Source organism: Lissotriton vulgaris, unplaced genomic scaffold (genome assembly GCF_964263255.1).
Source record: "Lissotriton vulgaris unplaced genomic scaffold, aLisVul1.2 SCAFFOLD_4211, whole genome shotgun sequence".
NCBI classification, from domain to species: domain Eukaryota; kingdom Metazoa; phylum Chordata; class Amphibia; order Caudata; family Salamandridae; genus Lissotriton; species Lissotriton vulgaris.
In genome coordinates this window covers 152,309-175,238 of record NW_028254196.1, presented here as the reverse complement: position 1 = coordinate 175,238, position 22,930 = coordinate 152,309, and the positions used below count along the sequence as shown (strand labels likewise).

Genomic DNA, 22,930 nt, shown 5'->3' with positions numbered 1-22,930 from the left:
TGACCGGATCTTCCTGTAGGGTTCTATACCAAACAGTGTTGCTCACCTGTGTTTTGGCTTCAGCAAGATATTGTTCTCTTGGCCAAAGGACTACAGCTCCGCCTTTGTCGGACTGTTTCACAACTATCGACGTATCATTCCTCAAGTCATGTAGTGCACTTCTCTGTCCTTTACTCATATTCTGTTGGAAATATTTTTTATTTGTCTCTAGTTTGTCAATTGAGGAAAGCCTGATTTGTTCAAAGGCATAAACCTGTTTAGGAATTTTTTGACTAGGTATGAAGTTCGATTTATTACGTAACCCTGTAGTTTCTTTTTCTATCATAGGTGGCTGATTGGCAAAAAAGGCCCTCAGTCGAATTTTGCGACAAAATTCTATGGTCTCTAACTTCATTTGGGTAAAGTCTGTTTGTTGACGAGGTACAAATTTTAGTCCAAGATTTAGTACGGATTCCTCATCTTTTGTGAGTGTTTTGTCTGATAGATTGACTATTGTGCATGGCGCCTTTATGATTTGTAAAAATTCCTCCTTGTCCGCATCTCCCATGGCACCTTGAATCTGGTTTTTCCTTCCTAGTCAATCTATCAGACAAAACACTCACAAAAGATGAGGAATCCGTACTAAATCTTGGACTAAAATTTGTACCTCGTCAACAAACAGACTTTACCCAAATGAAGTTAGAGACCATAGAATTTTGTCGCAAAATTCGACTGAGGGCCTTTTTTGCCAATCAGCCACCTATGATAGAAAAAGAAACTACAGGGTTACGTAATAAATCGACCTTCATACCTAGTCAAAAAATTCCTAAACAGGTTTATGCCTTCGAACAAATCATGCTTTCCTCAATTGTCAAACTAGAGAGAAATAAAAAATATTTCCAACAGAATATGAGTAAACGACAGAGAAGTGCACTACATGACTTGAGGAATGATACGTCGATAGTTGTGAAACAGGCCGACAAAGGCGGAGCTGTAGTCCTTTGGCCAAGAGAACAATATCTTGCTGAAGCCAAAACACAGGTGAGCAACACTGTTTGGTATAGAACCCTACAGGAAGATCCGGTCAAAAACATTCAGGGACTGATAGCAGATACTGTTAAAATAGGGTTAGATGAAGGCTATGTTGGTGTGAGAGAAGGTGAATTTTTAATCAAAAAATATCCCAGGACTCCAATCCTGTACTTCCTCCCCAAGATCCATAAAAGTCTAAATGAGCCGCCAGGACGACCCATTGTTTCTGGGTGTGATTCCTGCCTGGAACCACTTGCGAAATATGTTGATTTTTTCTTGAAGCCCTTTGTTAGCTCTGTTAAATCATATCTCAGAGACACAATGGATTTCCTCGTCAAAGTAGAAGGGACTGATTTTAATCCTGCATCACAATTGCTTGTGACAATGGACGTCACATCCCTTTATACTTAAATACCCCAGGGAGAGGCATTGGAAATAATTGAGCTTTATTTAGAAGCTCGTGCAAGACCACATCGAGTCCCTACCAGCTTTATTCTCAAATTGGCAGAAATAGCGTTGCGCAAAAATTACTTCCGATTCAATGAGCAGTTCTTTATGCAGACCAAAGGGACTGCTATGGGATGCCCCTATGCTCCTGAGATGGCCATATTGTATATGGCAGAATATGAGAAGAAATTTATTGAAAAGGATAACCCATATTGCAGTCACATTAAGCAATGGCTACGATATATCGACGACGTGTGGCTCCTGTGGCAGGGGAGCCACACGGAGTTGATAAAATTTCATGGATGGCTTAATTCCAAACATCCAGACATTAAATTTTCTATTGAGATCAGTGACACAAGAATGACGTTCCTGGATGTGGAAATCACTTGTTCAAACGGGAAGTTGGTCTCCTCTTTGTACAAGAAGCAGACTGATAAAAACACAATACTGCACCACCAAAGTGATCACCCCAGGAACTTGAAGGCTAACTTGCCCTATGGCCAACTGCTCCGTATCAGGAGAAACTGCACGGAGTTGTCAGAGTATGAAAGACACGCTGACACATTCTGTCACGAAATGGAAAGCCGTGGTTATCCGAAAAAACAGTTAAAAAACTCATTCAAGCGGGCACGATGTACACCACGCGAATGTTTGCTACAAACAAAATCAAAGGCCGAACTAGACCGGATGGTCTGTGTCACCACATTTGGGCCTGACACAAACAAATTCAGACAAACCGTGTTAAAAAATTGGCACTTACTAGAAAACCTGGACTGTCCATTTCCCCGTCCTCTTTTCGCGTATCGTAAGAACAGGAGCATCGGACAACATCTTGTCCGAGCCGAGATAGCATTACCCAAACCTAAGAGTGACCTATTGTCTCAATGGGGAATGAAACCCATTGAGGGACATCATAAATGTGGGACATGCGTGGCCTGTGGGACTACTGTGGAAGGGAAGGAATTCCAACATGGGAATATTAAGTGGAAACACTTAAGTTTCTCAAATTGTAAAACACGAAATGTTGTGTATGTAGTCATCTGCCCATGTAATAAGATTTACATAGGCAAGACAACACAACAAGTGAATATGCGCATAACGCAACATAAGTCTAGAATCAAGAATAAAGTGCTTACATCACCTATGGTGGAGCATTGCATTGAAAATAAACACACTGAGAATGACTTAAAGTGGTCAATTCTATATGTTCTGCAACAGCCTAGACCCATTGACCATGATAAACTTCTACTAAAAAAAGAGGCCTACCTTATACTTAAGTTTAATAGCGCACTCAGCGGGCTCAACTCGCTTTCTGAAATATCTAGAGTGTGAGCTTTATCTAGTATAGTGCCTCCAAAAGAAAGGGTCGATGGTAATTGCGCGTATGTTTTCATATGTGGTTTAAATTCACCTTTTTTCACATCTAAATGATAGCCTTCTCTAGCGACCCCACTCTAAGATGGCCACCAAGCAAGTAGCTATAAGTAGGTCCAAAACCATGTTACAACATGGCTGCCAAACTAATTGAATGAGAGCTTTCTCTAGCGACCCCACTCTAAGATGGCCGCCAAGCAAGTAGCTATAAGTAGGTCCAAAACCATGTTACAACATGGCTGCCAAACTAAGTGAATGAGAGCTAGATGCCTAGTCACAGCTTGTTCAAGTAAGTCTAGAGCTAACATGGGTTTGATTTGCCACCAATATTGCAGTAGCCCCAGAAACCTAATGAAACGCTGTTATTTCCTCTAGGGAAAGCGAGCGCAAATAATAAGGACTGAGGAAAGCGGTGCCCACATGGTTAGAAAGCGTTTACCGCTGCAATCGATTAGAACACGAACAGCCCAAGTGAGGAATCCCTCAGAGCAGGTATGCCGAGTAGAGCAACGAGTGCCATACTCTCTCCGTCTGTGCATAAAAAGCACGTAAAACGTTATTCTCATTATTTTCAGGCTGTAATACAAGACTGAAAATTAACTCCCATTTGGTGGAAACGTAGGATCACGAGCATGATCCAGTAAGGTATGTTGATAACATATGTGCCCCATTCTAGTCTTAAAAAGTGAGCAAGAACAGGTCATGATACCTGCGTTTGTTTTTAGATCCCGAAAAGAAAAGAAACTCAGTCAGAACTAATACCCTACCCTTGACCGGCGGCTGCTGGTTCAACAGGTAATATGAGGAATCCGAGCTAAATGTAGTTGGAAGCTAAACAACTGTCAGAAATGTAGCTAAAACAAGTTTTATTTTATACACTTGCAGATCTCCCATTTTAAGACAGAGCCCTGATGAGAATCCGTAGAGTTGACATACCGGATTCGAAACGCGTTGGCGTAAAAAGATTAGCCATTTATTGGTTGAATGGACTGAATGAATTAATTTGAAGTCTATTTTTCCTTTTTTGAACTGCCTACATTCAACTGTAGTTCATTGATTTATGATTGTTATCAAGTTTATACTTTTGACTCTGGTCTTTATGGAATTACGGATGATTTTTTCTTCGTAGTATGAATATTTGAGTGTATATATATCAGAGCAATTCACTTTGTATAATACAACTAGTTATGTGTATGTGTTTGTGTTGTAAATAATCGTGAATTGTAAATAATTGTATATAAGATGTACAAAACGATAAGGTGTCCCTTTCATACATCAATACTTAAAAAAAGACAAAAAACAAATAAATAATAAAAGGGTTTGAGTGATATACCCGTACGAACCAGGAAGTCTCTTATGGTTTGTTCCCTCAAAAATAGAGGATTTAAGTAAGTGTGTGGCTGGCAATCTGTGTACTTAGTTCACCAGGAGTTAAGCAGCACAAGGGGGTGATGGCAGCATACTGTGTAGTGATCAGTAGTAGTGGACAGGTTCTTTTTGCCCTGTGTCACTGAAGTGAGGCCTACCTGCTCACTCACTTTTTTTAAAGCTCAGCTGCTGTATGCTTGACTCAACCATGGCCAATTTCAGGCAGATGTGCAGTGTTGCGCAGGAGTAGTGACTCTGCGCTAGATGTCTATGTGCCTGGGAAGGGTACAGTACATGGATCTTTTTATGCAGCTGCTTGCTATATTTGTTATTGTTTAAAAAGTCACTGTGACATATTTACACCTTCATGCACAAACCAAAGGGCCAAAGTTTGATTAAACTGGTTTGATTTTTGTATGCTGCTGTGAATGTTATTGTTTGACCAGTCAATTTGAAATATTTGCGCCTTCCTGCACAAACCAAAGGGAGAATTCTTAGACCAACCTGGCTTCATTTCTGCATCCTGCTGGACTTGTTTTTATCATGCACTTTGGAAGTGTTTCCCCTTGATGGAAGAAGAAAGGATTGTTTTACAAAACACACTTGGGCAGTGTATATTGCTGGATTGCTGATTGTTTTATTATGCACTTTGATAGTATTTGCACTTTTTCCTTTGCTCCACTAGCTACAGACAGTATAGATTCTGTCATTAGGTACTTGCTGATATGGTTTGGTTTTATCCTACATGAGGTGTTATTTATGGTGTTGTTTGCACTTGTCTATAATATGTGGACCTTAAATCATGTAATCAGCATTGTTTACACTACAGAAATGATAAAAACAGACAAACATCTGCATCAATGTTCTGAAGCATCCAAGCAGTTTCCATCTTCAGTCTTGTTTGCCTGCCTGCCTGCTTTTGTCATGCTAACTAATAAAGCCATGATGGTAGAAATTGAAATAGCTTCCTCAGTCATTTTAAATACTATAGAGTGGTTATTATCATACACACGCAGGTTTCGTTACGCCACTGGCCCTAATCTAGGTCGTATGAGCCAATTTTCCGATTTTCTGGCGCGTGTACACACTCCCTGGGTTGACTACTATTCCAGCCGGTCAAGCGTCTTCAACACATGCAGCTCGTTGTGAAGTCCGGGCTATTTTTAGCCTCGGAACGAGCGAGGAGAAGACGCCAATTGGGCTACATACGTTGGGCAACGCTTGGCTCATGTTATACACGTCGGGCCCGATCAGGGAAGGCAGCCGACTGTAAGCACTAAGGTCATGCTTCAAAATACTGCAAAAATGCCACCAATCTACGCCGTGTTAAAAAGTGGGTTTCTTGATGTGAAATGATCAACAGGAATCATGAAAGTTGAAATGAAGATTTATTCTTCAAATTGCTTGGATATAACAGCTCATCCACCTAACTGTCACAGGCTTTAACATCATATGTCCTCAAGGATCTAAAGCTAAGCCAATGTCCTGGATTCTATTCCAGAATTAAACTGAGTCATAAACAGAACCTAACTTACATGAAATAAATAAATAAATAAGAACATTACAACACACCACTTACCGTGGGGTTACACCCATGCTCTCTGCGGAAGCCAAGACTCAGAATCTGCAGGAACAGGACCAATGCACAATTGCGCTGGTATGCGTACAATCTATAAAGTTAAAATATGTCAAGCATACAAAGTTGAAAGATAAAATCATGCACGTACTCAGCAGCTCGTTTCCACAAGGAAGCGCGCTTGTATGAACAGCTGACTGTACACATTACAAACCAATAAAATAAAATCTTAAATTGCCCTTAACTCTGCGTGAGCAGCAAAGAAAGAGGCTCATGGAAGGGAGAGGGTGACTCTTATAGGGTCGAATGAGATATGATTGGTTGTATAAGCAAAATGGGAAATGTAGTTTTATTTGTGTTGATAGAGCGCGGCTCACCTGCCCGTTTTACCATACTCAACTGGGCCCATAAAACAACGTACACACTTTGAATAGGTAAACCTACGCTTAATCAATTTTGTGTTTAACCATTCAAGACCTATACCATTTGACTTACCAATCCTAGTCACTGGTACCTAGAATCCTAAAGGATCAAGGAGTTAGAATAATAGGTAGAAATATAACATTTGCACTAATAGAATAACCACAGACTCTGGAAAAGTTTAAACTCTTTATCTATGTAAAATATTAAATGTCACTGTCCATACTAGATTAATTGAAACTTGATCAATCAACAAGAATATTATTAAAGCAAGATGAAATTAAAAACTTTCATTAGGCATTGAAACATAGGAAGAGTAGAAAAGGGAAACAGTAAAAAGACATACCTACACAGACTTTATGGTTACCTAGAATGGTGTGAAGACGAACCCTGGCCACGGGCTGAGATAAAGGACAGAATCCCCAAAGTGCGGGTGCCAGCATGAAAGAACAGGTGCCGATCAAAATCAGGACAGGTCCGGATCAAATTGAATCAGGACAGGACCATCTCAGGCTAAGACAGGCACCCCACAGATAAGACACAACGCCTGCGTCACACCCTCACTGCGGCTAACAGTCAGACCCTGATTGGGCTAGCGGAAATCTTCTCTCTTAGAACCCCGATTGGGTTATCGAATCTTCTGACAGAGTGCTCCGCCAGCCCCTCTGCTCTCGATCACCTATTGAGTGCGTTGGGTTAGTGACAGGTCAGCTACTCGGACAAGTCGGACAAATTGACTAGCTAAACCTACTCTAGTTATGCTATTTTCCAGGGCAGTGTACCACCCCCAATGTTGCAAGTGTAAGAATCCCCAATTTTGATTGAACAAAAGGATGAGGAGAGGTCATCACACCATACCAAAATTAAACTTTTCTTCTGAATATTGAAATTAGCTTTCCCGCCCATCACTTTATTTTCCCATGCACTTTTATTCCACCCGACAATGAATGTTCTTATAGAAAATACAATGTTAACAGTTTGTCTTCCTCTTGGGGTCATCAGGTTAACTTCTCAGGCGCATCTTCGAGTGTGATGAAAGTTTGGCTCCAGTTCAATGACAAATGACTTAAGTTCTTTCTTGGAGTTTTGACATGCGTAGTGTGGGTTTCAAAATGGAGTAATAGCACATCCCATGCCCAAAATGTGATACATGCAAGAATAGAAAAGAAACAGTTTTAGAACACAGAATAAATGAATGCACTGTATACCACTTATCTCTACTCTATTCCCATTACTTTATGTTAACTATTGCGTTGTGTTTTAGACAAAACAAACATCTTAGCAAAAGCACAGTGCAAGCTTCATGCATGCTGTAACACAAAGCAGCCATCTTAGTTCTAGTGCGCAGAAGCAAAAGTTTCCGTCCAAGCAAAGTAATACGTCATGTCACGTGAGTATGTCAGATGCATGCGCAGTAGGAAATCCCACATAGCAGCAGCCATTTTAATGCCCAAACACTTATGCATTGGATCCCCCTTTTTATATTAATGTACCTATGCCCCCTTGGACTTTTTCAATTAAGCAGTATATTCCGGTGTTGTCACCTTTACCTATTCACGTTGTGCTGGGGCACATTTCGGCATTAGATGCCTACGTCAGATCATATAGTACCTATGCACCCTGGGCTTGTACACTTTTGCACTAGATACGTATGTGGTGGCACACAGTACCTATGCATCCATTTTGCTTGCGCATTTGATGTCCACATTGTATCACACCATGCCTATGTACCCTGGACAGAGGGCGTGGGAGGGTACAGTCTCATCATATAGTCAATGGGCATCTCTTATCCAAAGGCTAGGAGCGCTAATAAAATGTGTTCTGCTCCTTTATGTATGGTGGATCCATAACGGTGACACCTGTGAAGGGACCCATACCGTAACGTAAGCAAATTGTCAGGGCCACTTCTGCTACGTGGCGATGTGTTATGTTTCGCTGTTTTTCAGGAGTCAGGGGTTTCGCGCCATCCAAGGCGCTGGTTTGCATCAGTACACTGTTGCATAGCATTGCCTGCAGTAGCGTAAGTTTCCAATTTTCTTTGCCCTGTGACTCAGGGAGAAATCTTTTGCGTCAGTACACTGTTACATAGTATCATGTGCAGTAGCGCAAGGGTTAGCTCCTATCTTAAGGCTACGAGCGCTAATCGTCTGTGTGTTCGGTTCCTTTAATGTATGGTGAATCCATAAAGATGACACCTGTGAATTGACCCATACAACAATGTCAGCAAATGGTCAGGGCCACTTCTGGTACATGGCGATGCGTTACACTTCACTGTCTTGAAGTCCAAGAGTCAGGGGTTTGCGTCATCCAAGACGCTGGTTTGCATCAGTACACTGTTACATAGTATCGCGTACAGTAGCGTAAGTCTGCGATTTCCTTTGCCCTATGACTCAGGGAGAAATCTTTTGCGTCAGTACACTGTTACATAGTATTGTGTGCAGTAGCGTAGGTGTTACCTCTTATCTTAAGGCTAGGAGCGCTAATCACCCAAGACCCTGGTTTGCATCAGTACACTGTTACATAGTATCTTGTGCAGTAGCGTAAGTTTGCGATTTTCTTTGCCCTGTGACTCCGGGAGAAATCTTTTGCGTCAGTACACCGTTGCATAGTATCAAGTGCAGTAGTGTAAGTCTTAGCCTGTCAATAGGGCAATACATTGATGGACGTTCTAATTTTATTGTCCCTGCAGTGTCACGAGGCCAGGGTGCATAAAGGTAGGGATGAGAACAGTTTCAGGGGCAGGGCAGGAGGCACGTGGTGCCATGCAGGGTTCACCTCCAATCCGGGTCTTGCGCCTAGGGGGTAATGGCCCAGATCGCCTAAGACGAAGGGTCACTTGATTTCAGAAGGGGCGAGTTGCAGGGCATGACCTTCCTAGTGGGCTGAGGGGGAGGACAGATAGTTGGGCAACTATGCTGTCCTGTGGTGGTAAGGTCATGATTGGTAAGCATTGTCTCGGTCCTTAGTGGTCATAACCATGTAACTCCAGGGGCAGTGACAGCCGGTAGGTAGGCTGTCGGGGTGCGGGGGCCGGGGGAGAGAGACACTCTTCCCAGTGGGCCTGTGGCCACCCTCACACGCGCATCAAGGCGCAAGTATGCCGAATTTGGCAGCCCCCGTTTATGGAGTGTAAGGCACAGGGGGTCGGGGGGGCCCGGGGGAGAATATCCGTCCGATAAGCTGTACCCCCTGCGCAAGTCTACTCCGGCGGAGTAATTTGTAGTTTACTGGGATCTAGAGGCTGCCAGTCATTGACCTTGCTGTAGGCTCTTGAGGGGACACGCAGAAAGTGAATATATGCATTGTTAGATTTATGGTAGGAGTGTCATGTGTATTAGAGTTTAAGGTTAGCCACTTTACATCATCTGTCTAACAATGTATCCGGACTTTCTGCGTAATTGTACATAATATGAATAAACAATGTTTAATTTTGTAATAAAATACGGCCGGGGGTAACTCCCTCTATTCCAAAGAGTAAACAATTGGTGTGGTCTGATTGATTGCCTTGAAGGAGGGAGGATGACCCCATCCGTACAAGGGCTGAAGTTACAAAAGACAAATAGGGGACTCAGCAAGTACCAGACCATATAATCTGAAGCCTCCGGTCCTGTAATAGAATTCCACAGTGAAAAAAAACTTTTTACCTTAGTACTGGCAACTCTGCATGATGTACTGGGGTGATCATTGCTGGTAATCTTGCATGGGGTGACCACTAAAGTAAACTTATCTGACGTGGTCACTATTAAAACACAAATAATATTAGTAGCTCGAGATCACTTTCATTGAACAGAAGTAGCTCTAGTTCCAGAAAAGGATGTAGACCCCTGGTTTAAACACAAAAAGAAAACGTCACAATGGTGCGAAACCAAAGATGTAAACAGGTTTAAAAATTGAATAACAAACTTTTCAAAAATCAAAGGGATTCACCAACACCAGAATTATTAAATACAATTCTCATCTAGTTCGATTTTTCCGCGCACCTTTTAGTTACCGATGCAAGTTTAATTTAAGACTCAAAAGACTCAATGCTTGTTAGAAGTGTATCCGCTAATACAAGAAAACTCTGCAGAGAATCTCACTAACTCACGATGACACGGAGAAAACAGAATACAAACTAACTGCGCATGCTCAAATTGAATGTTTATGTGCGGCCTCTGTTATGGCCTCTTACGTGAGGAGTCAATGGTTATGCAAGGTTCCAAGGTGACCAATATATACGCCACTTTTACTACCCCTGGCCATGACCAAATTAAATAGAATAGCCTAGCCCATCAGGGAGAGATTAACAAGGGCGGATCCACAATCGCCATGCCCACTTCTTTTTGCCAACGAGAAAATAAACTAACAACTGAGCTTCATTAAAACACTGGACCACGCTTGTAAATCTGTCACTGTAATGTCATGTAAAAAGTTCAAGCTGCCAAATCCTACAGACCGTTAATAAACCATCACAGATTGGCAGACACGTCTCGTGACTCGCCCTTACAATATAATGACAGAACTGTTCCAAGATGGCTTATACATTAGTCAGGACGTAGTGGGAGGGCGTGCTTATGACGTCGAGTGGCGGAGTCAGCACAGGCACACGCAGCCTCCTAGCCAGGGCTAAGGACTCAGAGCAGGAAGACCAGGCAAGGGAGCGGGCAGGCGGACCTAGGAGGTCATGGCTCATCGGTACCTGCTGCTGCTTCTGTCCCGAGGCTGCAGAGCACTGCGCGGCCACCCGCCGCTCCTCTCGGTGAGCAGGGGAGATGGGTCTTTGTCACTTTTCCATCTGAACCAGAGGAAAGGCACTAGCATTCTCGCCTCCATGTCCAGTGTACTGGGATTGGGAAGGTGAGGGGAGTTAGTGCATTGTAACCCGAATCCCCCCTCCATTCATGGTTTGCCTCCGTGCTGTGCTGGTCTTTTTGTTTGCTGAAGAGTGTCACTCTCAAACCTTACTGTTGACGACGGTGTTAACGATGCCGCCTATAATTTAGAGGGGTGTTGAGTTTGTTGGTCCACAGTCTGCCTCGTCGACCGTGATCTGTCTAACTCATGGCTGGCGTTACTAATGACCCTTTGACCTTTATAAAGTATCAACATGCTTCTCAGCTTCAGAACAGTTCAGAGGGAGTGAAAGTAATGGGACAAGACGTCACCTGGTATTTGACCCAGTGACACAAAACGTTAAATGACATGGCCAAGTGATATCACAGGAAATGACTTCACTTGGAATTCTTACCCAACTAAATGGCACTCATTTTTTTGACCTAGGAAGTATGAAAGTCTGAGTGGACCCAAAGAGATTTTAACTTGTCACCATGTAGTCAAACACAGATTTTCTGTCACAAATAATTTCTGATGACAGTTTTTTTGGACGTCAAAAGCTCTCTCCAACTCAACTCAGACAATGCTTAAATTCATAATCCTTCAATCCAAAAACCAGCTTCCATCTGTGTGAAACATGGTTAGAAATCACCACCAATCTGATACACACAGCGTAACTCTTTACTATTATGGTTCCATAGCCCCTTTATCCTTCATTGATCACTGAACGATATCACCCCTAACCTTCTATAACCTAACTGTTAGAACTGCAGAGTTAATTAGAAGTAAACGATATTTATGTCTCTTGTATATAACTTGTTTTAAGTAAATCTACCAGTTCGAACCTGTGGTTGGGTATGTGCCCTATAACTGGTAGTAGCAAACAAATAAGCTATATGCCTGGTAAATTATTCAGAAAAATACACAGAAGTAAACTTTCGTGGTATGATCATGCATTAGGACGGTTGCAGCTTTTAATTAGCAAATATGGAAAGGCCCAAAGTTTACCGATTACCATCAGCATATGCAAACTCTTTGAGAGGCAGCAGTAACAAATCTAGTGGGTACAAAGTGTCTTCATCCAATGGGCTGTGATCTGTGTTTACAGATTTCAAAGTCTTTTCAATTCAAACTGAATGAGCGAGGCATCAGGATAACACATTATTTTCTTGTGTATTTATGTGTGCTGTTTTTGTGTGTTATAGGACATCACTTGTCGTTTTCCTGTGCATCTGAATTGATTTGTCTATCAACAGTTTTCTGTTAATCTACAGCTCTTTTTGCAATAGACTTTACAATTTCACTTTTTTGCTTCTGGATCTGACTTAAATGTATCTTTGTCGCATGGGTTGCCGTGGTATTTCAGAGGGTACCGTGGGTTAATTTCCAGATTTTGGCAACTCTTCACTTAACTTTGCTTTTCTTCTACTTTTGCCACACTGATAAATTCCCATTTATAAGCGTGACTAAAAACCGATTTAGCTGTTTTGAAGGCTTCAAGATGGGAAGGACAAAGAGAGAAACTGGGATTGGGGGTAGCCCCCTGAAGTCATTGACTCTCATTTTATGACTTATTACTTGATTGGGCTTTCCATCAAGGTTATAGCATTTCATTAATGTGGTTGCATTGCCCCATTTGTTTTTTCTTTGGTTTGGGTGAAAAGGCATCAATTAGTTCTTTTGTTAGACTACATATGTGATATTATGTGCGTCTAGTAGTTGAGAAAATAGTGTGTTCTTTGTATTTAGTTTGCTGATATTTTAATTCCTTATTTATGGCTTTTTTGCTTTGAACATGTGTTTCTTTTACACAGTGTTACTGGCTGATCCCCATTGCGCACTTTCATTTGATTTTCTTTGTATATCGGTAAATCTGCGGTTTTGGTTCCTGCGCAAATTAAACACACACACATTTTCTTAAATGTGCATTGAAAATATTGGCTTTTTTGACAAACGTATCTCCTGTGCTCACAACATATCCATGCAGCACAAGCTACATCTTAGACAAATTTTAAAAACACTTTTCTTCGAGGGTAGGCCCCAACTTGGTTAATGAACTCTGAGAATTATTCCCCTACTCTGAGTTACTATAGTGTTAAAGCCCGAGATGGTGCTTCATTTTGTAATTTTCTTTGTAGGAGAGCTGTGGAGTACACTCAGTCGACCAACTATTACCAAACATGTTCTCTAACAAAGTGCAGGACCAGTTGGCTTTTCAAATGGCTGTTTTCTTGAATGGATATCGTTAAAGGGCATAGAACAGAAGCAGGACACCACGGGGCATTTTGTTTTCTTGGTTGGCGGTGAGGTTAGATGGTCAAGGAGTACCATCCAGCTAATTGCTTTGAGGCGAAAGACAGCTATCTTAAGCACTGCCTTTCAATTTTTCATCAGTGGGAAGTGTTTGTCAATGACGGCTGATTAGCCAGAAACCGGTCCCAGGATGCTTGTTTCCGGTCCAGGGAAGCCATGGCTTGGCAGTTCGGGCTGGACTGTTCCCATGAGGCACAGGGTCAGGCTGATTTGCATATGGCCATGCCTGAACTGGGGTGGCGGAGTGAGCTAAAGAATAATGATGGATTAAACCCTTATCAGTTGACGGGGGTGAGTGCTTGCATTGTTCAACACTCCGTCCATCATCCCCTTTAGTTTCGCCCTACTCAATAACAAACATGAGCGAGAATCTGTCTGCCAAATAACTCCGATAGTATACTCTATGAATTGCTCCATTGATCCAGTAGCAGTGGACTACGGCCCGCTAATGATTGTGATATTGTTCATTCGAGAGAGGACCTACAAATCCTCACTCTTACTACGTATGGTTGGCACTTCCTTTTCAAACACTTGTATTTTGGATCCATCAATCAATCAATCATTTGTAGAGCGCACTACTCACCCGTGAGGATCTCAAGGCGCTAAAGGGCGGTGGGAGGGGAAGGGGGGTGGATGCTGCTACTGCTCGAACATGCAGGTCTTGAGAAGTCTCCTGAAGGCCGGCAGGTCCTGGGTCTGTCGCAGGTGGGTGGGGATGGTGTTCCATGTCTTGGCGGCGAGGTGGGAGAATGATCTGACGCCGGTGGTCGTTCGGTGGATGAGTGGAACGGAGGCGAGGGCTAGGTCAGCCGAGCGAAGCAGGAGGTTCGGAGGGTAGAAGGTGAGTCATTTGTTGAGGTATGTTGGTCCAGCGTTGTGGAGTGCTTTGTGACCGTGGGTGAGGAGCTTGAAGGTAATCCTCTCGTTGATGGGGAGCCAGTGCAGGGGTCTCAGGTGGGCTATGATGTGGCTGTGGCGGGGAATTTTGAGGGTGAGGCGTGCAGAGGCGTCCTGTGTGCGTTGAAGTCTTTTCTGGAGTTTGGCCGTGGTTCCCGCTTATAGGGCGTGTCCGTAGTCCAGCCTGCTGCTGACGAGGGCCTGGATGACCGTTCTTCTGGTTCCAGTGGGGATCCCGACGAAGCATGCGGAGGGTGTTGAAGCAGGAGACAGCGTTGATTTGCTGGGTCATTGATAGTGATGAGTCCAGGATGAACCCCAGGTTTTGTGCGTGCGTGGTCGGTGGGTGTCTGTGCAGCTCCCAGCATGGCCGGCACCAGTAGTTGTCCTAGGCGGAGGGGGTGGAGCCGAGGATGAGGACCTCCGTCTTCTCAGAGTTCAGTTTCAGGCAGCTATTCTTTATCCATTTGGCAACTGCATTTATTCCTTTGTGGAAGTTGGTTTTGGCGGTAGCTGGGTCCTTGGTGAGGGAGAGGATGAGCTGGGTGTCGTCGGCATATGAGACAATGTTGAGGTTGTGAGATCAGATGATGTTGGCAAGCGGTGCCATGTAGACGTTGAAAAGGGTCAGGCTGAGGGATGATCCTTGGGGTACACCGCAGGTGATCTTGGTGGCTTCGGATCGGAATGGAGGGAGGCGGACTCTCTGGGTTCTGCCGGTGAGGAAAGACGTGATCCAGTCCAGTGCCTTGTTGCGGATTTCTGCGTCATGGAGGCGTGTGCCTAGGGTGTGGTGGCAGACAGTGTTGAAGGCGGCTGAGAGGTCCAGAAGGATGAGGGCCGCGGTTTCGCCGTTGTGCAGCATGGTCCTGATGTCGTCGGTGGCGGCGATGAGGCCGGTTTCGGTGCTGCGGAATCCAGATTGGGACTAGTCCAGGGTCTTATTCTCCTCGAGTAAGTGGGTCAGTTGCCTCTTGGCCATCTTCTCGAAGACTCTCGCCAGGATCGGGAGCAGGGAGATGGGCCGGAAGTTCTTGAGGTCCTTTGGGTCAGCCTTGGGTTTCTTGAGTAGGGCGTTGATCTTGGCGTGTTTCCAGCTCTCCGGGAAGGTGGCGTTCTCGAAGTAGCTGTTGAGGATCTTTCGGAGTTGGGGTGCGATGATGGAGCTCGCTTTGGTGAAGATGTGGTGAGGGCAGGGGTCGGATTGCGAGCCGGAGTGGATGGTGTTCATGATTTTGATGCTGTCGTCGTCGTTGACATGGTTCCAGGAGAACAAGAGGCAGGTGTGGCTGTGGGCGGTGAGTCTGAGGTGTTGGCAGCTGTCGGGGGGGATCTGGGTGTTGAAGCTGTCGTGAATGTCTGTGAAGGTGAATAGAGAGTTGCAGAGGTCTTGTGACGGCGGGATATTGTTAGAGCTGGGGTTGGCGATTTCCTTCACAATGTTGAAGAGCTCTTTGCTGTTGTGCGCGTTGTTGTTGATGCCTTCCTTGAAGGAGGTCCTTTTGGCGGTTCAAATGAGTTGGTGCTGCTTGCGGCTGGTTTTTCTTGAAGGCTGCGTGGTTGTCCGGTGTCTGTTTGTGGCGCCACTTCTACTCGAGTCTTCGGCAATTCTGCTTGGATGCCTGGAGGTCGGTGGTGAACCAGATGGCCCTTCTGTCGGTGCGTCTGTTTGAGGGTTTCTTGACCGGGGCAAGAGTGTTGGCGCAGTCGTCGATCCATTGCTTGAGGTTGCGGGCGGTTGTGTTGGAGTCGGTGGGGTTGGTTGGTGGGTCTCGGGCGAGGGTGGTGATAATCTGGTCTTCGGTGACCTTGTTCCAGCTGCGGTGGGGGATTCGTTGCGGGTGGTTGTGTGTGGTGTGTTTCTCGAAGAAGAAGTGAATGCAGCAGTGGTCTGTCCAGTGGAGTTCGGTGGTGTGGCTGAAGGTGACGTGGTTGCTGGTGGAGAAAATGGGGTCGAGCGTGTGTCCGGCGGAGTGGGTGGGCGTCATGACGAGCTGTTTGAGTTCGAGGTTGGCCATGTTGTCGAGCAGGGTGGTGGAGTTGCTGTCGTTGGCGTTCTCGAGGTGGAAGTTCAGGTCTCCGAGGAGGATGTAGTCTGTGGATGCAAGGGCGTGCGTGCTGACTACGTCGGTAATGGAGTCGCTGAACTGTGGTCGGGGGGTCTGTAGACGAGGGTTCCTCTGAGGGTGGTGTTGGGATCGATGTGGATTTGGAAGTGAAGGTGTTCGGCAGCACTGAAGGTGTGTTCGGTGCTGATCGAAATTCTGAAGGTATTCCTGTGGACGATGGCGATTCCTCCTCTTGGTCTGTTGGTGCGGTCCCTGCGGGTGATCTTTTAGCTGTCCGGCATGGCTATGGCAATGTGGGGCGCCGAGGAGGGGTTCATCCAGGTCTCCGTCAGGAAGGCAATGTTCGGGAAAGATGAGTCGAGTAGGTCCCAGAGTTCATTGGCGTGCTTGTGGACGGAGCGGGTGTTGAGTAGTATTCATCTGAGATGGTTACGACCTGCCCTGGGCAGGGCATGCAGGTGTTCGGTGGCTGGTGAAGCTGCAGCTTCGGCAGGAGAAGGGTCTGTGGGTGTGCTTCGGGTGGGCCTGGATGCAGGTGGATGATCGGCCTGCATTGAGTTCGCGGAGGATGTTGGTGTCGTAGTGGCGTCTGGTGTCTTGGCGCTTGCGGGGGCCAGGTGTCTGGCGCTGGGCGGGGTCCATGATTAGTAAGTTACTCTTCATTATTAGAGATACGACATTCTGACATGTCGAGTCTCGTAGCCTCATAATGCAATTTTTCTTTCATTTGATCGTCTTATATTAGCAGCGAGTCTATCTTTGCCTCTGTTGAATTTAAATTTCCTGCATGTTGGGTAAAATCGCTTTCACATTGCAATACCTGCACTTCGGAAGATAGGTCATCATTTTCCAGCTGCTGTGCTGTGGGCCTATCCTCTTCTGACTGAGAGAAGCCCAAGCCCTGAGCACATACTTGCGCCGTTACTGATCACTGAGACCGAGATGGACGGTGTTTCCCGTACTCGGGAAGTTGCACCAAAGGACACAACAGTATTTACTTTACTGGACTGAATCTTGGATAGGCTATATGAATTAGAACCATCATACACACGAGGCCTTCCCATGCTTTTGGCAGCCCTGAAGAAATCGTAGGGTTACGTTAAACCCGAAGAAGAAACAAACACTTGATGACTGGTGTGAGGCTGTTGTGACGCTCTGAATAAAATGAAGTCTGGCTGAATACAGGAACAAGACGTGGAGTATCTTATTTTCTTGGACACTTATTGTATGTGCTCAGGGCTTGGGCTTCTGTTTAAGAGTTTCAGGGGTGTTAGGTTGACACCCTTTCCCTTGGAGCACTACCTACATGTAGATACAAAAATTGGGGATAACACAGACTGAGCGTTGGATTGCCACTTTCAACCCCCCTCCCAGTTAGCAGTCCTCTGACTGAGCACCAGCTCGGCCTGCCTGTAATCCGTTTTCCCCACGTTGGGCTATTTGCTGTACGTTTCCCTGTGGTGATGTTGAGCACAGTTGGGCTATAGATTCAGGGTTGAAGCAAATGTATGGATGCATAAATAGTGTTGAATCACAGTTTTCACGTATGTTTTGGGGGGCTTAGTGGTGTTTGAGAAAAGAGTTACAACAGAGGGAAGTTCCAACTTCTCCCACACATGTAGTGTTGAGGCTTTCCAGAAAACGCTGCACACCAGGACCAGCCAAGCTAAACCACACTTGCACATTTAGCAATCTCCAGATTTGCCATTTGCTAATGCTTCTTGACGCGTCCTCTGGCATACACATCCGCAGGGCAGCGCCACCCAGTTCTACCATGCACTGCTCTCAACTCGAGGCCTTGTCTTGGGGAGCTCAATGCGAAGTTCTATATTTTTTTTATGTGAAAACTTACATTTTCCAACAACCCCCTGATGATGTCATACCAGCAAGCTGTGCGCGACCGCAACGGAGGTCCCTCCCTTTCAAAACCTCACATGCTAGATGGGCAGCCTCACTGTTGGAGGCTCGCCCTTCTTACATTTGTCGGGTGCCCTGCTAATATGGGCACAAGCCCATGCACGTCATTGAGGAGAGGTTCCTCCTTTGGTAGCCTCCACTCGCAGGAGGGGCAGCCTCACCGGGCGGTGTAAACCTCCTTGACACTTTCATTGGCCCGCAGGTACGGGCACTGATGCTTTCGTCGCAAATATGAGAGGCACCTGATTTTGATTACAATGTCGGAAGCACCAGTAGGTGGTACACATGAGACCACCTGTGTCGGATTCCAGCTCTGCACTGCGTGCATGATGCATGCATGATGCACTCCATTCCCCAGATGGCAGTTGAAACAGGACGGGTAGGATCAAAGTGGGCGTTTTTCCTTGACCAAGTAAGGACCCGTTCCTTTTGATTAAGCAAGGTCATGGCCACTTTCAGCCTTCCTGGGACAGGGGTGTTGATACATTATATTAGCATATTAATGATTTTGCTTTGTTAATTTGAAGTATTTCAGTGTGTGACTATCGGAGATGCCCCCCCCTGCAACAGACCATGAGGCAAATAGCCCCTGGGCACTAGGTAAAGTTGCACAAGGATACTCTAAACAATCATGTGTTACTTCTTTTTCCTGTGTGTCCTCGCCACTCGTGTATGTTTTATAAGTGTATTTCTTCCTACGAGTGCCACCTTTAATGTGTTTGAAAAAAATATATATGTTTTTAAATGCCGGATCATAGTATCCACAAACATATACCTTACGGTATGTTTTAATTATACCTAGGGTACCACCCTAATAAAATGATACTTTTGTGGTATATCCTACGGGATATTAGAAAAAAAAACTTGAATCAAGTTATACAGAAAAATGATTCATATCTAAGAACTCCCTTGGGATAGCCCAGCCCAATGTCAAGGCGGCCCTGGTAATATCATCTTACCAGGGTGGGACGAGGTGGCCTATGATGAAGCATGTCGCATTCCGTGATAAGCCCACCTCGTCCAATTCTTGGAATTGCCAGGTTCAGTTGGAGACACATCAGCAGTATTCATTCAAATAGGATCACTGGAGAAATAACTGGTACCTCTCCCATATGCTCTTCACATAAGAACACCACACCACTCATTGTGTTTTGCAGTGGTAGACAACCCAGCATAAACCTATTCATGCCCAAGGCTGTCTGCGTTATTCCTCACTTGTGAAGGGTTGTGTCAAAGCCAATGGGGTTGTCTTTTTTTATGGTGAAAAGCACGTTTGATACGAACAAGTTTCTCTGTAGTTATCTTGGTAAATGAGTAAGAAACATGTGTAAAGCACATGTCATATGAGAGTATGGCTTCACCTGGATTTGGTCCTGTTTGGCTTTCTTTTCTTAAAGTAAAGTAGAATTACATATTTAAGGTAGCACGTTCTTCTAATTTGTTGAAATTATTACATTGAGCTGAGGTGGCAGCTTAGTAGATGAATGCATTCAATGTAGGGATCTTAAACTTAATGTTTACCAGTTGAAAGTATGTCATAATACCGAGAAGCAAAATATCTTCCTGACAGAATATTGTGACAAAAAACATCGTCCCCCACGGCATAATCTCATAGAGGTATGTCTAGGTAAGTATAGATATACTAAACTTGACTCCACATGTTCATAACTTGAAGATATCTAATACAGGCAGAATACTTAACATTGTGAAGTTGAGTATGTATATTTCTATATGTAGATATATACAGATTTACTATTCTTCTTTCCACTTGTGCATACCGTTATATGTATCGTCGAGGTATGTAAAAGCAGAGTTAAGTATAGTTCGCCTGTACTTATCTATATGGACTTACTGTTATGATATTAAAGAAATCAATATTTTGATCACAATATTCTGGAAGGACAGTATTTAACCCCCCCCATATTTTGAGGGAATAGAGTCTCAAATTATTACGGGGCCTCTCATCTTTCTGAAGCTTATAAAATCCGAACTCTTTAGTTGGGTGACAATAAATCTCTGTCTGTCAGTGGCACTAAAAGACCTGTATTGTAAAATATGCATGTTCTTTTTTTGTTAACTTAATTTTCATCACCTGATGCAGTAATTCCCAGGTGGAGTATGTCCGGTACTTTGTACCTCAGTGACTGAAGCGCACTTCTGTCACATTTGTGAAGAGAGAGTGATATGATTGATTCTGTCCAAGTTCGTCTGACCTTTCAAAAGTGATCCTAACATGTGACTTACTGTGCCCAGCACTAGTAATGTCATGAATACCGAGACGGGACACATTTAAATCTCTTTAAATTTGATCATGTGCTTGCCTTCAGACTCTTTCATATCTTTCTATTTGAAAGTGTGAAATTTAGACATGGGTAGAAGTATTAACCTCATGTCCACCTCCTGTCTAGGCTGACATGTTTTCATTGTTTGTTATGGTGTCTGCCATGTTAATGTGGACTATTACAGTGACGGCTAAAATGTCTACATGTGAATTGAGGCGATGCATTTGTTGCCCTATTTATTTTGTATTGTGAGAATTTAGTGTTGCCAAACTTATAAACATGAGTTAACATCTGAGGTCAGATACTATAAAAACTCAAGTATCTAACCATTAGTGGCAGAGGCTTCACAATGGAACCATCAGGCCAGGGGCCACAATGGTTTGCTGCGACAAACCAGCCCCACTCGGGGGTTGCTCCTGGACTCCAAAAGCTTTGCAGAGAAGTGGCCTTCAGCCGAACACTGCTTATCATCCCGGACAAGGGTTGTGATATAAAATACCTAAACGATATTTCTTTGGCTAAATTTAAGCATATCACTTATGAGTATAATTAGGGTGTTGGGATGCTAGGAACTGGTCATCCATGTTAGGAATAGTCATATTTTTTCGCTGGCCGTGTTCTGCATTGCTGAATTTGTTTTCGCATCCTGTGTGGTTATCATTCCTACTTTATGCACTAGCTTTGGTTTATTAAATAAACATATCAACGTTTTATAGGCTGTCTCTTAGTGCTAATTTAAGTGGGTTATTCATTAACGAAAGCGGGGTTGCAGTTCCACTGTGTCCCTGAACTCATTTCAAGGGGTTAATCATGACCAGAACACACCACCAACGCAGCATTGCCTACCAGGTCGCAGTCCAACTGGATTTCTAATTCGTTTTGGTGAATTGCACCAGGGGGTTAGAAACATGACCCCTATGGCTCAGCGGGGGACCCCCATATCATGACTCTAAACTTTCTGTGAAATAAAAACTGACACAGAACTCTCCCTACACCCTCTGTACTGGCCTTTTACAGATGTTTTTAGTATGTTACCGACCATTACACTGTACTGCCAGCCTGACCTTGGCAATGCTGACATGAGGTAGGATCTGCTGCAAACCTGCCCGCTTTTGGAGGACTATTTTGACTAGTGAATGTTGTGCTGTCATGTTACCCTGTGTCATGCGACACCTTCAACCTTTCTGTGTGTTTTAGCCCACAGTACCTCGCCATCTATGAATTAAAGTATTATTTTTGTATCCACCATGGTTGTGGACTACCTAGCCCCAGCATGTATAGTGGTTTGCCATTCAGCCAGTACTGGCAGCAGGAATCACTCTTGAAATGGGGTCAATAAGCAGATGTACTACTCCCTGGTCCTACCACCTTTTCAGAAGCTGGTTAGAGAGAGGTAGTCATATGTGTGATAAAATGTATATTATAGTATTGGTGAACAAGTCAGAAAAGCATTGCATTGCATTGCAAGGATTACAGAAAAAATATACACATGACTGCTTTAAGCTTTGCATATCAATGCTTGAATCCATAGAGTGTCTTTTTCCTAAGCAGCAAATCTGCAACTCTCACTTAAGAGGTCAGACTTACGTCACTATGAATTGATTCTTAAAGGTTCCAAGCCTACAAAATTGCCATTTCGAGCTAGTGGCCTAAACGTTTTTTTGTTGTTATTTTAATTGTCATTTACTGTCTTAACTCTGGGTCTGTCCTAACCTAATTACGCATGTTAGTGAATATAAAAGATTCGTTTTACGTGTGTCTGGTTGCTTACTCATCTATATGTAATTTCTTCCTCTGCTGATTTAATTTTTTTTCTATAAATAACTTTATTGTTTTACAAAACATAAGCAAGCAACAGCCGTTACAGCCCCTACAGAACCAAGTCTAAATATCACATACCAAGGGTTAAGGATCTGTTTTTCTTCTTTTTGTGGAATGCAGAATGTTCTGCATTCCTTTAGAGTGCATTGAGAATGTTTGCATTTGAACAGGGGAAGGCAGTTGTTGTGAGCCTTCTTCCCTGGCTGTCACTTACTTAGATGCTCATCAAATATACACCAAGGAAGTCACTCCTCCATATTCAGACCATAATAGTCTCGCCATTTGCCACAAATCTTCCCTACTTCCTCCTCCTGAATTTTATTTTTGATTTTACTCTTCCCTCTCCCCCCCCCCCCCCCCCCCTCCAATATATTCTGAAAAGGTGCTATCCTTCCTTGCTATGACAAAGTTAGTGGCTTGGCTAATATTGGAAGAGCTGGTTTTAAATCTTGTCTACAGTGTTTGATGCTGCTTTGAGCATGAGTTGTTTGAGGAAAGTTTCTTCCCAGTCCAGTATTGTATTGCAGAGGATGCAATTGGGTGGGGGGATTTGGGCGGTGGGGGCAAATCACCACTTGCATATACTTAAAACTGTTCTAGGCAGCTCAGGATAATTTATGCAT

At 44.1% G+C, this 22,930-nt stretch overlaps 1 protein-coding gene across 2 annotated transcripts in view; it reads left to right on the top strand.

The window, feature by feature from the left end:
- The first annotated feature begins 10,805 nt into the window (after positions 1–10,805).
- Positions 10,806–22,930, top strand: part of LOC147659647 (mitochondrial inner membrane m-AAA protease component AFG3L2-like) — a 158,220-nt gene continuing 146,095 nt past the window's right edge. For both annotated transcript variants that reach the window (XM_086951580.1, XM_086951579.1), the window contains exon 1: positions 10,806–10,934. In XM_086951580.1, coding sequence (XP_086807706.1) covers positions 10,860–10,934 — 75 coding nt within the window. In that variant the 5' untranslated portion in view covers positions 10,806–10,859. The remainder of the gene's footprint in view (positions 10,935–22,930) is intronic.